The following is a 16,124-nucleotide window of genomic DNA, read 5'->3' as shown; positions in this document are numbered from 1 at the left end:
TTGGTATTATCCGAAGAGGAGTCATCGGACTCATCCGAAGTACGCCCAGCGTACTGTTGTACGCCCCGCGTACCGCGAAGCATGACGCACCTCGCACTCAAGTGACTTCGGATACGTATGCATTGATGATTTCGGACCAGTACGCCTCGCGTAACGCTGTACGCCCCGCGTACTCCGAGGCTCCAGCCTCCTATAAATAGGATGCGAGGGCAGCCGACTCAATTGCTCTTTTTCTCTCTTCTCTCTCCCGTTTTGCATCATTTTGCGTGCCAAAAGTACCCCGAAGCCCCGATATCATTCCCGAGCCCCGAAGCAAGTCCCGAGGTCCTGAAGATCCCGAGAAGTAAGATTCCCGAGCCAAAGCTCTTCCCGCGGGAAGTTCGATTTTTGTGGAGATCTTCCAGATCTACCGAAGAATACTACTTCTACAAGTCGTAGTGCTGTCCGATCATCTTCTAATCAAGTGAGTGTATACTACCTTTCATAAACACGATAATAATACAAGTATGGTTTGAGTGTATTAAGTATATTGTTGTTAATATGCGTGAGTGTGTAGTTACTTTCTTCTAACACATAAATATGAAGTATTTGCTATGAAATACGTGCTATGTGTTTCTATATTATTTGTCTATTTGAGATGGGCGCGAAATTGATGTTTTATACAAGTGTTAAATGATTTAAACTGTGGAAGTATTTATATCTACAAAAATGTTGGGTAGAACTTGGGTAGATGGATAGTTGGTGACTATGGAGTTAGCGCCTATTGTATAAACCTTGGCGACGATGTGACTTCGTGCCTATTTGATGAACCTTGGCGACTATGGAGTTAGCGCTTGTTGAGTAAACCTTGGCGACTATGGAGTTAGCGCTTGTTGAGTAAACCTTGGCGACTATGGAGTTAGCGCTTGTTAAGTGAACCTTGGTGACTATGGAGTTAGCGCCTGATAGCTATGGATTTAGTACTTGATAAATAAACTTTGGCAGCAATGGATTTCGTGCCAAATTCCTTAGGAATAAATGAATGAAGGGTAGTTGGTTCTTAGGATAAAACCTTGAGAAGATAATGGGGATGGGTTATTGGGTTGATTGTTTGTTGATTAAATATAACAATTATATTATTGTGGGTTGAAAACCCTATATGCTCACCAGGCTCCCAAGCCTGACCCACTCAGTTTTCTTTTCATTACAGGTAATGGCACAAGGGTATAAGTTGGCGGACTTGACGAGAGATTTTGGATTATAGATCAGTAGTTATAAATAACTATTGTAAGGTCTATTTTATATTGTTTACGCTTTTGGTCTGTATCGAACATGACATCCCAAGGTTTTATTATTTAATGAAAATACATTCTGTTTGAGAAATGTTTGGATAAATGGTTATCATATTTTTGTTTTTGGGAACAAATTCCGCAACAGTTTTCTTTAAACGATTACTCTGATTTTAAAAACAAAGCATAAACAAATCAATCTTTGCTGGCCGTGAAATTGGAGATGTCACATAATCTACCCATCTTTCAAAAATAACCCATAAAATTGTTTCTTGTTCACTTTGTATTTGACATCTCCTATCATCACAACCTAAGAATCATAAGCCAAATACACCATGATCACAAAAACTTGAATTTATATATATATATATATATATATATATATATATATATATATATATATATACACAGAGAGAGAGAGAGAGAGAGAGAATGTGAATATGAACCAAATTCTAAAGAAAGTGATACAAACAAGTATTCTAGAGAGAGAGAAAATCGAATTATGGATCAAATCTAGGAAAAAATTGATTTCTAGAACACTAACTTTCTCAAAAATGAAAAACCCAGAGCAATGAAGATTCACTTAAGTCATGTAGTCATCATGGATCAATTCTTGAGAGCTTCAAGAACACCCGCTCTGATACCAATTGTAGTGACCCAGATTATGATGACATGTGTGGAATTGAAAAGATCTAGCGGATTATTCAAGAAACATGAACACAAGGTGTAAATAATCCGGTTAAGTTCTCATTAGGTCAAGTGACTATTATAAATTGGGTAATGTAAAAATGCTCTCACTAGTCTAATCTCTCCAAAGTTCATCACATAAATGAGTGTCATTCACTTCCTATTTATAGGAAAGACAACTCATTACACAATACAATAGGGTAAGCCTACACTCCACATCCAAGGAGAACTTTGCACCCTAACAGAAACTAAACATCTCTTACTTTCATGTGTTTGGATGTATCTGCCACATTTTGAATCAAAGAGATCACCACTCTAAGTGCAAAGCTGAAGCTGAGGAAGGAGTGTTTCTAGGTTACTTTAGTGTGTCCAAGGCCTTCAGGGTATTCAATCTTTCAAGGAAAGCTGTTAAGGAAATGACTCTTGTCACATTCAGTGAAGACTATTCACTCGTGATTGGATTAATCTTCCTTCATCCATTCTGAATGAACTCACCTTCGGTCCTTTAGACCCTGTTCCCGATTTTTTGTCAAATGTCACTAAGCCTCTTATTCCCAAATGTTGACCAAATTGTCAACTCTCATTCTAACTTTGAAGATCAGCTTGTCATCTCTAAAGAACCCAGCCATCTAATCGGGAAGATTCAGTTCCAATCGACACAAATGATTGTAAAAATGCTAGAATTCTTTGAGATCACCCTGGATCGTAAATCATTAGAGACGTAAATTCTGGGATTCTCAGTCGTAGTAGAGTCAGCAGAAACTTCTGCATGTTTGTGAATTTTGTCTTAATGATTGAACCAAAGAATGTCACTGATTCCCTGAAGGAAGCTGGCTGGATTAAAGTTATGCAAGATTAGTTGAATGAATTTGAATGTCATTGTGTGTGGAATCTTCTTCCCGGACCTCAAGGAAAGACCATCATTGGTACTCGTTGTGTATTCAGAAACAAGATGGATAAAGATGGAATCATCATTAGAAAAAAAAAAAAAAAAGACTTTTGGCCCAATAATTTTGTCAACTGGAAGTCTTAGACTATGACGAAACCTTTACCCCTATTGCTAGAGTTGAAGCAATCCGTCTGTTCCTTGCTTTTGCTTCATTGAAGACCTTCCAAGTTTATCAAATAGACGTAAAGACTGTTATCTTACATGGGAATCTTCAAGAAGAAGTCTTTATAAAGCAACCTATAGGGTTTGAAAGTGAAGAATTTCCCAATCATGTGTATGCTCTTGATAAAGGCGTCTATGGTTTGAAGCTGGAACCCAGAGCATGGTATGACACATTAGCGAATTATCTTCTGGAAAGTGGATATAAATGAGGAAATATGACAACACTTTGTACATCAAGAATTCAGGATCTCACATCATCCTATCTCAAGAGTATGTCGATGATATCATTTTCGAATCCGCTGATGAGAAACTAAGTTCTGAGTTCGCTAAGGTTATGGCTAAGAAATTTGAGATGCGCATGATGGGTGAACTAACTTTCTTTATTGCACGTTAAACAACTAACTGATGGAATCTTTTTTTGTCAAGCTAAATATATTGTAGACATACCGAATCAGTTTGGCTTCTCTGATAGCAAACCAACAAAGACTCCAATGTCTTCTTCAACGTCTATTTTTGTTGATCCAACTGGCACTAAATTTAATGCAACCTTGTACCGAGGAATGATTGGTTCACTATTATATATTACTTCTAGTCATCCTCACATTATGTTTCCCACCATATTGTGTGCTCAAAATTAATCTTATCCTAAGAAATCTCATCTTCTCGCTATAAAAAGAATCTTTTGATATTTGAAGCATACACTCAATCTTGGGTTATGGTATCCTTACGATTCTAAGTTCAAGCTTGTGGGATACATTAACTCAGGTCATGGCGGATGTGGCATTGATCGTAAAAGTGCTACAGGAGGGGGTCAAATGATATGAAATATATTGGTGAGTGGATCTAGAAAGAAGCAGACATGAGGAGGCTTTAGCTACCTTCATCACGGGATGGATAAGTGATGAGGCTTTAGCAGCACTAGAGACATATGGGTGTAATTGGGTGAGTTGGGTCCACCATGTCAAGTCAAAGTATCCTTGAATTGGGTCAGTGGGGCCAAATGTGTTTTCCGTTGGGGCCCCCACAATGGCATTGATTTGATCCAAAGAGACCTCATAGTCTTGATTCATTAGACAGAAGGAGAGGATCCCATGGTCCAAATAAACTGAGGATAGAAACTCATCTATTGGGACTTTAAAGCTCAATTCGTGGACCCTCAACAAGTCGTGTCACCCTATGTTGCGAAACAGCGTTTTGACTTGATTGTAAACATGCAACTCTTTTAGGGATAGAACATGCACGGATTTTTGGATGGCATGACCCCGTTTAAGGAATGACTCAATTTTGCCCTGTTGAATTGGGCCAAGACATACGACACCACAATGAGACGGGTCGGCTGGGGGTGTTAGGGACCTAGGTGGAGGTGATGGGGATCTAGATGGAGGTGATGGGGTCCTAGGCTTCCGATGGCGGGCGGATGATTTGGTTTGTCTTGGTCTTTTGGAAGATGCAGCTTCCATAGTCAAGTTTTGGGACAAATTAAAAGTCAATAGGTCAATATGTCAAAAAGTCAACTGTTGACGGGTCCAGTCAACTTCGAATTTGGCCACCAAAATTTCGCAGGAAATTTGGTTTTCAAAGATTTCCTACTAAGAATCAAGTCCAAATAGACCACAATTTCAAGTAATTTGACTCAAGAACACAAAATCCAAAAGTTAAGAGTTGGGAGGAATTTACCGAATCGTGTGTGGGATTGTGTTGTTCTTGATGGAAAAGATCTTCCTTAACCTCCCCAAGCTTGCCCTTTTGAAGATTAAGACACTAAAACACCAAAATCACATGATATTTTTGGATCTAGGGTTTGTCAAAACCCCCAAATCCAACATTAAAATGCAAGAAAATGGTGTTTAAGATGGAGAAGATGAAGTGTAGATGATGAAAATCAAACCTTTTCGTAGATGGAAGCCAAAATCTTGAAGAAATTGAAAGGTTTTGATGAAAATCAGACCTAAAGTTTTTGTTGGGAGAGAGAGGCTATTAGAAAGTGAAAGTGGGGATAAATGAGGTCAAGTCCCGATTTTTTTTCAATAAAAAGCACCAGAACTGCTGTGCGGACACGACCCGTGTCGCCGCAAGCTTAATAGGCACGCCCCGTGTTGGGGGGTTTTATGTTGAATTAAGGACGAACACGACCCGTGTTGGGTCTAAGCCAAAACTGAACACGACCCGTGTTATGATCTGGAGGAATTGGGGGTACTTTTTGCATGGACACGATCCATGTTGATTATAGGCCAAAACCAACACGACCCGTGTTGGTCTGTGGAAGAATTTGGGTCCTTTTTTACATGAACACGACCCGTGTTCCATTAAGGTTAAGCGGGACACGACCCATGTTGGTCCCTAGATGCTAATCCCCACTTTTTGAACTTGAAAATTTCCTTCTCTTTGAAATGAAATACTTTTGCATTCCTAGGTCCGTTTGGTGATTTTAAATCATGTTTAAATGCATTTGGAACATTGAAAACCAAAAACTCAAAGAAATGGAAATTGTTTTTAAATAAAAGACAGAAATACCCCCGAGTTGCCTCCCGGTTAGCCGCCCTTGTTTTAAGTCATTGGCTCGACTTTTCCCCCAAGTGTGCTTCAGTCTTGGTATGTGGGGTTCTCCAATTCGTCAACCTCTTCATTCTTCACCTCAAATCCTTCATAAAATAGCGTCAGCCTGTGACCATTGACTTTGAATGTTTTACCCGTTTGCTTGCTCGTGATTTCCACCGCACCATGGTCAAATACCCTTGTGACCATGAAAGTACCAACCCATCTCGATCTCAACTTTCCTGAAATTAGCTTGAATCTTGAGTGGTATACCAACACCTTTTGTCCTTGTGTAAAAGTCTTTCGGGAGATCGCCCTGTCATGGTATGCTTTTGTTTTCTCCTTATAGATCATGTTGCTTTCGTATGCATCATTCCGAATCTCCTCTAGCTCTTGGATATCAAGTTTCCTTTTCTTTCCCACCTCATCTTCACTCATGTTGAATTTCTTTACCGCCCAAAAAGCTTTATGCTCAAGCTCAACTGGAAGATGGCATGCTTTACCAAACACAAGCCTATATGGGGACATACCAATAGGAGTTTTAAAGGCGGTACGGTATGCCCATAAGGCATCATCTAGCCTTAAGCTCCAATCTTTGTAGTTTGGGTTGACTGTTTTCTCCAAGATGCTTTTGATTTGCCTGTTTGAGACTTCTGCTTGTCCATTGGTTTGGGGATGATAGCAAACCAAGCAAAGACTCCAAGGTCTTCTTCAACGTCTATTTTTGCTGATCCAACTGGCACTAAAGTTAATGCAACCTTGTACCGAGTAATGATTGGTTCACTATTATATATTACTTCTAGTCACCCTCACGTTATGTTTCCCACCATATTGTGTGCTCAAAATTAATCTTATCCTAAGAAATCTCATCTTCTCACTATAAAAAGAATCTTTTGATATTTGAAGCATACACTCAATCTTGGGTTATGGTATCCTCACGATTCTAAGTTCAAGCTGGTGGGATACATTAATTCGGATCATGGCGGATGTGGCATTGATCGTAAAAGTGCTACAGGAGGGGATCATATGCTATGAAATATATTGGTGAGTGGGTCTAGCAAGAAGCAGACATCAGTGTCTTGGATTATTGGTAGTTTTTGTGTGTCTCGTGGTAACACATTGATGGACTTAGCACTGTTTGATGTCATAATATTTTAATGAACCATAGGGAAACACGAAATTTCCTATTTCTTGTAACCGATTCTTTATAGCCATGTGTGACAGGCTTCATTTAGTGCACATTATAGCCTACCCAAGCTTTCTTTGAAATCAAATTGTCGATAAGCTTTTTCAACCTCCCAAAACAAAATATATTGTTTTCTCTTGCTTGCCGATCTTTACTCTCATATTCATCAACAAATGGCCATAGCAGAGTAAATGATATGCATTTGGGAACACATATTGAATATCCATTTTAATTGAATTGGCTCTATCTGATATGATAGCTAAAGACGGCATGTCCCCAATACATTCTTTGAGTCTTGATAAAAACCAAATCCATGACTCCCAACTTTTATTCTTTCCAACTCCAAATGTAATAGGGAGGATTTGGTTATTACCATCCATGCCTACTGCTAGGAACATGATGCCCGAGTATTTCCCTTTATTGTGTGCTCCGTCAAAGATAATAATAAGACACAAACTTATTTTAAATGCTCCAACCTAAAAACCATTTACTATGACATCACTAAGTTGAACACACGTGTAACAACATTAAATAAGAATAAGTCATTGTGTACTAAATATTACCATTCAACCAATAGCCATGAAAAAGTATTAAATTTGTTGTCATAACTCGTCTTTATATGTGTAACCGTCCCTGGATTCTTCTTCTCCACGTTGTAACAATATAAAGGTAGTCTTTGAAAGCTTTCTCTAGGGGTCCCTCTCAACATATTTAAAGGATACATTTTAGCACTCCATGCTTACCAGTATGAAATACGTATACTAAGACGGTCATTCAAAGTTATTTGTATTTGTTTCCCCTGCAACACATTACCTGTAGTATCAACAAATATGCCCTTCAACAATTGACCCAATACCTTCTTGTTGGGTTTTTGATTATGGGGACATAGTTGTATGTTTGATAATGTGTGTTTCTCTGATACTTTAACCACTTGAAATGTATAAGTAATATTATGTTTTGTTTCCCATATCTGCCAGTCAAAATTATCCATAAAGCAAACAACTTCAAACCTGCCTTTTGTGGAATTTTTCACTTTATATTAAAAGCCTTCAGTAACACTTTTTAATCTTAACTTAAGATTAAGTTCTTGTCTTTTAAATAGTTGGAATAACTTCAGATAATCAGTATAATCATGGGTTGTGGCACCTTTATGTTTTTGTTGAGCTAGTTCGGGCAATGCTAAAGGTTTAGGCATACCCCAATGGGTGGTTTGTGTTTCTTCAAAATAAAAATAAATAAAAATGGAAACTTTTCCTGTTGTGATTTTTGGGGTTGTAAGGGCTCGGTTTCTTCCTCTTCACCTTCAGTATCTTCCCCTTCAAATTAAGTGTAACTCTAAAAATGTTCAACCGGCTCTCCATGTGGAATTCTATTACCATCATCAACAGGTATCTTTATTTCTGCATCATCATTTGTAGATTCATCAACATTAATTGTAGGAGAAGCATCAACAACAACATTACCTTTATTCATATAATCCCATCTATAGTGCCATTACAAAAAGGAACATGGTTGCTTGTCGAAGGTAATAAATTACACATTTGGTTACTTCTAGTATAAGACGACCCATTTCCAAGAGAAAGATTTTCCCTAGCAAATCGATAAATACCATAATATTAGTAACAATAAACAATTATATTGTGTTTGGTGGCATACTAGTAACAAAATGAAGAAAATATCTGACATCGTTATTTTCTAGAATCTGCATAACTATATTTGATCACAGACATTGAAGGGATAGATGTGTTTGGTTCTTGTCTAAATTTGATGTAACATCCCAAAAATTTCCAGTTAAATTTTTGTTTTTAATTCATTCTAAAGCATTCAATATTCATATCAAAGCAACTAAAAGTGTATCATAGTGGAAATAACATCATAGTACAAAATCCCAAAATCACATACTATACAAAACATGGGCAGATGCAGTGCGTTCATGTCGGGCCCTTCTCTTTTGAGATAGAAATACCTAAAACCATAACATAAACTGTATGCTCAAAGCTTAGTGTGTTTCCTCAAAATACCCCATCCCATACATACATAACACTCAAAACATAATTGGGTCTATTTCACCCCCTTCGGTCTCTTTCAAATGGTACTGGGTATATTTCAACCCCTTCGATCTCTTTCAACGGGTATTGGGTCTATTTCATCCCCTTCCTTCTCTTTCAACTAATATTGGGTATATTTCATCCTCTTCGGTCTCTTTCAACCGATATCGGGTCTATTTCACCACTTACAGCTAGCATACATTCATATCAGCAAGAGTCACAGAGACAACAAGCGTATACAGGTATAGTATGAAATTGTCATGAAGACAACTATCAACCTACAAACATAATATAGTGGGTTGGCATTGGTACCTTCGACCCATAACTACAATGAAAGAACTCACCTCAATCAGAGGATAAACAAATCGAACTTGGCTGCTGAATCGTAAAATCCCTTCACTAAATCACAAATAATATAACCCTAATTATTAATTAGGTCATTAAACCAAACTGAGAGTCTAAATCCTTAATCTCGACTCATAAAGGTAAAAGGTTGTTTTATCCTTCCCTTATTGATCCTAACACATCTCGGTCCGAACCCAACTAGCCTACTGTCCAAAAGACACCCAAGGCCAAATATGGGCCCAAATCCATAAAGGCCCAAGGCCTAACAATGGCCTAACAAAGAAAAGACTTGTGACCCAAAAAGAGCCCAAAACTCTAGAGTCTAAGAGCAGCCCAATATCAAAGGCCCACTTTTTAACCTCCTGACCTCAAGGTATAACATTTCTATATGTAAAATATGATTTTGCCTGGGTGACTCGACGAGTTGGTGCCTCAACTAGTCGAGTAGAGTCGAGATTTGTCACACGGTTTAATGAGTGTTAGGCGTGTCAAACCCAACAAATAAAGGGGTATGATATACTCCTGAGTAACACTACTTTATTGCACTAAAAAGTATTACAAGGCAAGTAGGGACGATCCACAGAGACACGGGACAATCAGTCCATACCCTTTTGTGTATGGTACTTGTTCACAAAAGATGAAAGAAAAAGGGGGGATTGATTGCAATGATTAGACAAATAAAGTAAAATCACAAGTAATTGGCTGAATGAGTAAATTAAATTCAGATATTATAAAGACTCCAACTTCATGTATGACTGTTCAACAATGTGAATCCAAGATGACAAGACATTTGTTTCATTCTATCTAAATTGGTACTTGAAAGTGTTAACAAGCTCTAACACTTTCCATTCACCACAATAATTAACCAAAACAAGATCTTTGATTAATCCTAACCTTACTAACCTAATCTAAACAAGCTCCTAGAATTAGATTGAAAGATTGCAAGAAGCTTTATGTGAATGTTCCCAACAACACCCAATACTCCTCATAAGCTCGGAAGTGTAAAAGTGTATGAATAAGATTTACATTAAATTCATTCAATAGAGATCAATTTAATGCTTGTTACTTGTTCAATTTTACAAAACAATTACGGATTTTGTAAAAGAGATAACTGGAGTGACCTAACCCTAATTCAAATGACCAATAAGAATCACACTTAGAATCAAACATTCGATTGAAGCAAAATCAAATTCCTTAGATAGAAATTAAGAACAAACATCAAGTCATATGATTAGATTCACAACTAGAAAGTCAAAACATGAGTTGGAGAAATTAGGGTTCTAGCCACACATGACTAGAACAAAACTGGAATTCTAGAAGATGAAATCAAGAACTAAAATGCTTACAAATATGAAATCAAAATGTTTCTGAATGTTTAACGGACAATCCTTGCTAAAACCTTCAATTCCTTCTCTCCAAAAATGCTTTTCTCCGCTCTCCCTGATCCCAAAAATGGCCTAATTCCCATAATAAGAAAAGAGGAAAAACGGCCAAAAAGACAGCTTTTAAGTTGAACACGCCCCGTGTCGAACTAGAGCAAATCAACACGGGTCGTGTTGAGTGTAAACCAACCCTTCAATTCTTGATTCCAAATTTGAAGTACGACGCTCAAAATGGTCCAGCTAGCCCAACACACCCCGTGTCCATATAGGTTGAATGAACATGGGTCGTGTTTAGTGAAGTCAAAATTGCTTGAACCGTCAAACACGCCCCGTGTTGCCCTCTGGATGCTCATCCAAACTTGATTTTTCTAATTCTTCCGATTCTCGCCCAATCGTCCTGCAATCTTCACCGACGCTCCCTAGCACCTCCAAAAGCGCGCTCCAACCTCCGGTTCACCTGAAAAGGACATGAAGGAGTGCAAATAAGGTTGTTCAAGAAATTAACCTAAATATGCTAAAATGCAATAAAAACAACGCAATTATGCTAAGGACATACATAAAAAGGGCTAAAAGCTGTGCAAAAAGGTGCACAAAATGCACCTAACAGATCTCCCCAAGCTTAGACCTTTCTTGTCCTCAAGAAAGAACAAGAAACAGATAAAACAGGACGATTTCTAGATGACAAAAAGAAACTTAGAACGAAAAGGGGATGAAGGATCCTAAAGGTTAAGAATGAATGCATGCAATGTAATGCCATGAAAATTTAAGATATGTACAAAATGCACTTGAGAAACAAAATGAAGCAAAAGAAAAGAAGATTAAGAACAAACACAAAATATGTACTTTTGTAACTAAATAAAGGTACGATCAGACTTTACATCAATAGGCTCCGATCATTGATACCTTGGCAACCATCCTGTTTCCTTCCACATATCATAGACTTTCAATGTGAGGAAGACCCGAAACGGTGTAACCCAATAATCCAACCAAAGTTTTATTTAATCTTTATACCTTACTAAGCTTTATGGGCGAAAATAACATAGTCCGGATTTCATGTCCTTAAGACTAGATGGCCAAGAATCAGAATCGACGCATCCTTAAGAACCCGTCACGGCGAATCATCTTTCGCTGAAACAGTGAGCCCACCCGAAGGGGCCCAGCTCCTATGCTTTCACTTTTTCGAGAACCACAAGTATCATATCACACAGTTCTTCATTCGCCATATTTGACTTGAATTGGCTTTTGATTTGATTGAACTTTGATTTGTACTTCGTTTTGAATTTGGATTCTTCAATCTTCATTTTTGGAATTTCTTTAGATTTCTTCATTTTCGGATTTGAAAATCTGATTAGGGTACTAGATATGATAGTTGTACCCTTCCTTCTTTCTTGACTTTGTGGATCTAATGCTTAAGCTCTCTGTTACCGCGGGGGTAACGCGTGTCAACAAATAGGTCCGTGTTCCGTGGGTTCAGAGTTGCCGATAAAGATTCTTTTTAAACATTCAAAAGCAAATCATCCTAAAGCTATTATTACCGCCCAAAAAAAGGTTTCAATATAAATTCTTTTTATTATCTAAGGCTAGGGTCTCGAATTACAGTGTTTGGGTCCCCTAGTTATGACAGCTGATTCTACGCTTCCGGTAACTATTCGGTCGCCTCGGAATTCTTCCCACTTCATGGAGCAATTGTATGTAAAGAGTGTCATCATCTCGTACAGTTTTTTTTTTGAAAAACAAATATAGAATGCAAGGAAAATGAAAATAAGAAAATAAAATAGAAAAGAGAAAATAAGAGAGAATAAAATAAAAAATTTTGAAAATAAGAAAATGCATGCCTGTGTATGAATGAACCAAATATACAAGTCTACCCCTCCCCAAGCTTAAAGATAAGCATCGTCCCCGATGCTTGGAGAGGGTGGAACAACCTAAAACGGAGGTGGAGGAGGAGGATAGTAGTTGGATTTGGGTCCAAGCCCAGAAGTCCTCCTCATGGTTGTGTTGACGCTCTTGATCCCGAGCGTACTGAGTGGTGAAGGTGGAAAAATTATGGGTCAGGCTTGCAATATCTTGTTGGTAGATGTCGAGGCGGGTATGGATTGATTGGAATTCATCTATATAATGCTGATGATAAGACGGGGGTGCAACAAAATGGGATGAGCTAGCACCACCGGTGGGAGAAGCATGGTGGGGCTCCTCTTCCTCTTCATCATCATCATCACCATCTTCCTTGTTTTCTTCACTTTGCTCATCTACCTCGGTGGAGTATAAGTGGGGGAAGATGTATGGAATGATTTTCCAATCGGTCATGTGAATGGGATTTCAGAAATCAAGAATGCCTTTATTTTCTGGTGTGATGAGGAGCTTTGGATCATGATTTTGACCCACGGTCCAATGGTGTGTGCCATCGCCCGCCGAACGGAAGAGTCGCATGGACTCAAGGACAGTAATGGTGAGATAAGGCTCACCCGGCAGTGGCTGATGGGGACCGGGGTATGGGGCCCGGATTTGGGCGCTCTTGGCGAGCATGCTGACAATACCCCCGCAAACAATCTTTCCCGATCAGGATGTGCTCAGGCGGATGAGCTTGTGGCACAGAAACCGACCATAATGAGGAATGAGGTTATTCTCGGGATGGGTCATTGCATAGAGGATTTTGAGTTCTAGCGCGCTGATGGTGCTTCGCTCCTCTCTAGGGGCGACGAGAGAAGCAATGATTCTATGGGCTACCATCATCACGAGATGGATAGGTGATGAGGCTTTAGCAGCGCTAGAGACATATGGGTGTAATTGGGTGAGTTGGGTCCAACATGTCAAGTCAAAGTATCCTTGAATTGGGTCAGTGGGGCCAAATGTGTTTTCTGTTGCGACCCCCACAATGGCATTGATTTGATCCAAAGAGATCTCATAGTCTTGATTCATTACACGGAAGGAGAGGATCCCATGGTCCAAATAAACTAAGGATAGAAACTCAGTTGTTGGGACTTTATAGCTCAATTCATGGACCCTCAACAAGCCGTGTCACCCTATGTTGTGAAACAGCATTTTCACTTGATTGTAAACATGCAACTCTTTTAGGGATGGAACATGCGTGAATTTTTGGATGGCATGACCCCGTTTAAGGAATGACTCAAATTTTCCCTATTGAATTGAACCAAGACATACGACACCACAATGAGACGGGTCGGCTGGGGGTGTTGGGGACCTAGGTGGAGGTGATGGGGATCTAGATGGAGGTGATGGGGTCCTAGGCTTCCGACGGCGGGCGGATGATTTGGTTTGTCTCAGTCCTTTGGAAGATGCAGCTTCCATAGTAAAGTTTTGGGACAAATTAAAAGTCAATAGGTCAATATGTCAAAAAGTCAATTGTTGGCGGGTCCAGTCAACTTTGAATTTGGCCACCAAAATTTCACGGGAAATTTGGTTTTCAAAGATTTCCTACTAAGAATCAAGTCCAAATATACCACAATTTCAAGTAATTTGACTCAAGAACACAAAATCCAAAAGTTAAGAGTTGGGAGGAATTTACCGAATCGTGTGTGGGATTGTGTTGTTCTTGATGGAAAAGATCTTCCTTAACCTACCCAAGCTTGCCCTTTTGAAGATTAAGACACTAAAACACCAAAATCACATGAGATTTTCGAATCTAGGGTTTGTCACAACCCCCAAATCCACCATTAAAATGCAAGAAAATGGTGTTTAAGATGGAGAAGATGAAGTGTAGATGATGAAAATCAAACCTTTTCGTAGATGGAAGCCAAAATCTTGAAGAAATTGAAAGGTTTTGATGAAAATCGGACCTATGGTTTTTGTTGGGAGAGAGAGGCTGTTAGGAAGTGAAAGTGGGGATAAATGAGGGCAAGTCCCGATTTTTTTCTTTAAAAAGCACCAGAACTGCTGCGCGGACATGACCCGTGTCGCCGCAGGCTTAATAGACACGCCCCGTGTTGGGGGGTTTTATGTTGAATTAAGGACGAACACGACCCGTGTTGGGTCTAAGCCAAAACTGAACACGACCCGTGTTATGATCTGGAGGAATTGGGGGTACTTTTTGCATGGACACGATCCATGTTGATTATAGGCCAAAACCAACACGACCCGTGTTGGTCTGTGGAAGAATTTGGGTCCTTTTTTACATGAACACGACCCGTGTTCCATTAAGGTTAAGCGGGACACGACCCATGTTGGTCCCTAGATGCTAATCCCCACTTTTTGAACTTGAAAATTTCCTTCTCTTTGAAATGAAATACTTTTGCATTCCTAGGTCCGTTTGGTGATTTTAAATCATGTTTAAATGCATTTGGAACATTGAAAACCAAAAACTCAAAGAAATGGAAATTGTTTTTAAATAAAAGACAGAAATACCCCCGAGTTGCCTCCCGGTTAGCCGCCCTTGTTTTAAGTCATTGGCTCGACTTTTCCCCCAAGTGTGCTTCAGTCTTGGTATGTGGGGTTCTCCAATTCGTCAACCTCTTCATTCTTCACCTCAAATCCTTCATAAAACAGCGTCAGCCTGTGACCATTGACTTTGAATGTTTTACCCGTTTGCTTGCTCGTGATTTCCACCGCACCATGGTCAAATACCCTTGTGACCATGAAAGTACCAACCCATCTCGATCTCAACTTTCCTGAAATTAGCTTGAATCTTGAGTGGTATACCAACACCTTTTGTCCTTGTGTAAAAGTCTTTCGGGAGATCGCCCTGTCATGGTATGCTTTTGTTTTCTCCTTATAGATCATGTTGCTTTCGTATGCATCATTATGAATCTCCTCTAGCTCTTGGATATCAAGTTTCCTTTTATTTCCCACCTCATCTTCACTCATGTTGAATTTCTTTACCGCCCAAAAAGCTTTATGCTCAAGCTCAACTGGAAGATGGCATGCTTTACCAAACACAAGCCTATATGGGGACATACCAATGGGAGTTTTAAAGGCGGTACGGTATGCCCATAAGGCATCATCTAGCCTTAAGCTCCAATCTTTGTAGTTTGGGTTGACCGTTTTCTACAAGATGCTTTTGATTTGCCTGTTTGAGACTTCTACTTGTCCATTGGTTTGGGGATGAGAAGTTGTTGAGACTTTGTGTGTCACTCCATATCTCTTCAAAACAGCTTCTAGCATCCGACTGCAGAAATGGGTCCCGCGGTCACTTATGAGCGTCTTTGGTGTGCCAAACTGTGAGAAAATCTGTACCTTAAGGAAATCGACCACAACTTTGGAATCATTAGTACGGGTGGCCTTAGCCTCCACCCATTTGGACACATAGTCCACCGCTAACAAAATATAAGAACAACCAAAAGAGGGCGGAAATGGTCCCATAAATTCAATACCCCATACATCAAAAATCTCACATACTAGAATAAGGGTAAGGGGCATTTGATTCCTAGAGCTTAAAGATCTGGATTTTTGGCACTTTTCACAATGTGCACAAAGCACATAGGAATCATGGAAAATAGAAGGCCAAAAGAATCCGATATCTAAAACTTTCCTAGCTGTCCTTTGGGGTCCAAAGTGACCACCACAAGCATAAGAATGGAAAAAATTAAGGATAGATTGTACCTCTTT

At 39.2% G+C, this 16,124-nt stretch overlaps 1 protein-coding gene across 1 annotated transcript; it reads right to left on the bottom strand.

The window, feature by feature from the left end:
* Positions 1-14,993: 14,993 nt before the first annotated feature.
* Positions 14,994-15,473, bottom strand: LOC145061962 (uncharacterized). Its single transcript, XM_079009559.1, has one exon. It carries the CDS (start codon positions 15,471-15,473, stop codon positions 14,994-14,996), a length of 480 nt encoding a protein of 159 aa, XP_078865685.1.
* Positions 15,474-16,124: the final 651 nt, after the last annotated feature.

Source organism: Lactuca serriola, chromosome 7 (genome assembly GCF_051521515.1).
Source record: "Lactuca serriola cultivar US96UC23 chromosome 7, Lser_US96UC23_V15, whole genome shotgun sequence".
In the NCBI taxonomy this organism is placed as follows: domain Eukaryota; kingdom Viridiplantae; phylum Streptophyta; class Magnoliopsida; order Asterales; family Asteraceae; genus Lactuca; species Lactuca serriola.
This window is presented reverse-complemented; position numbering and strand designations above follow the sequence as displayed.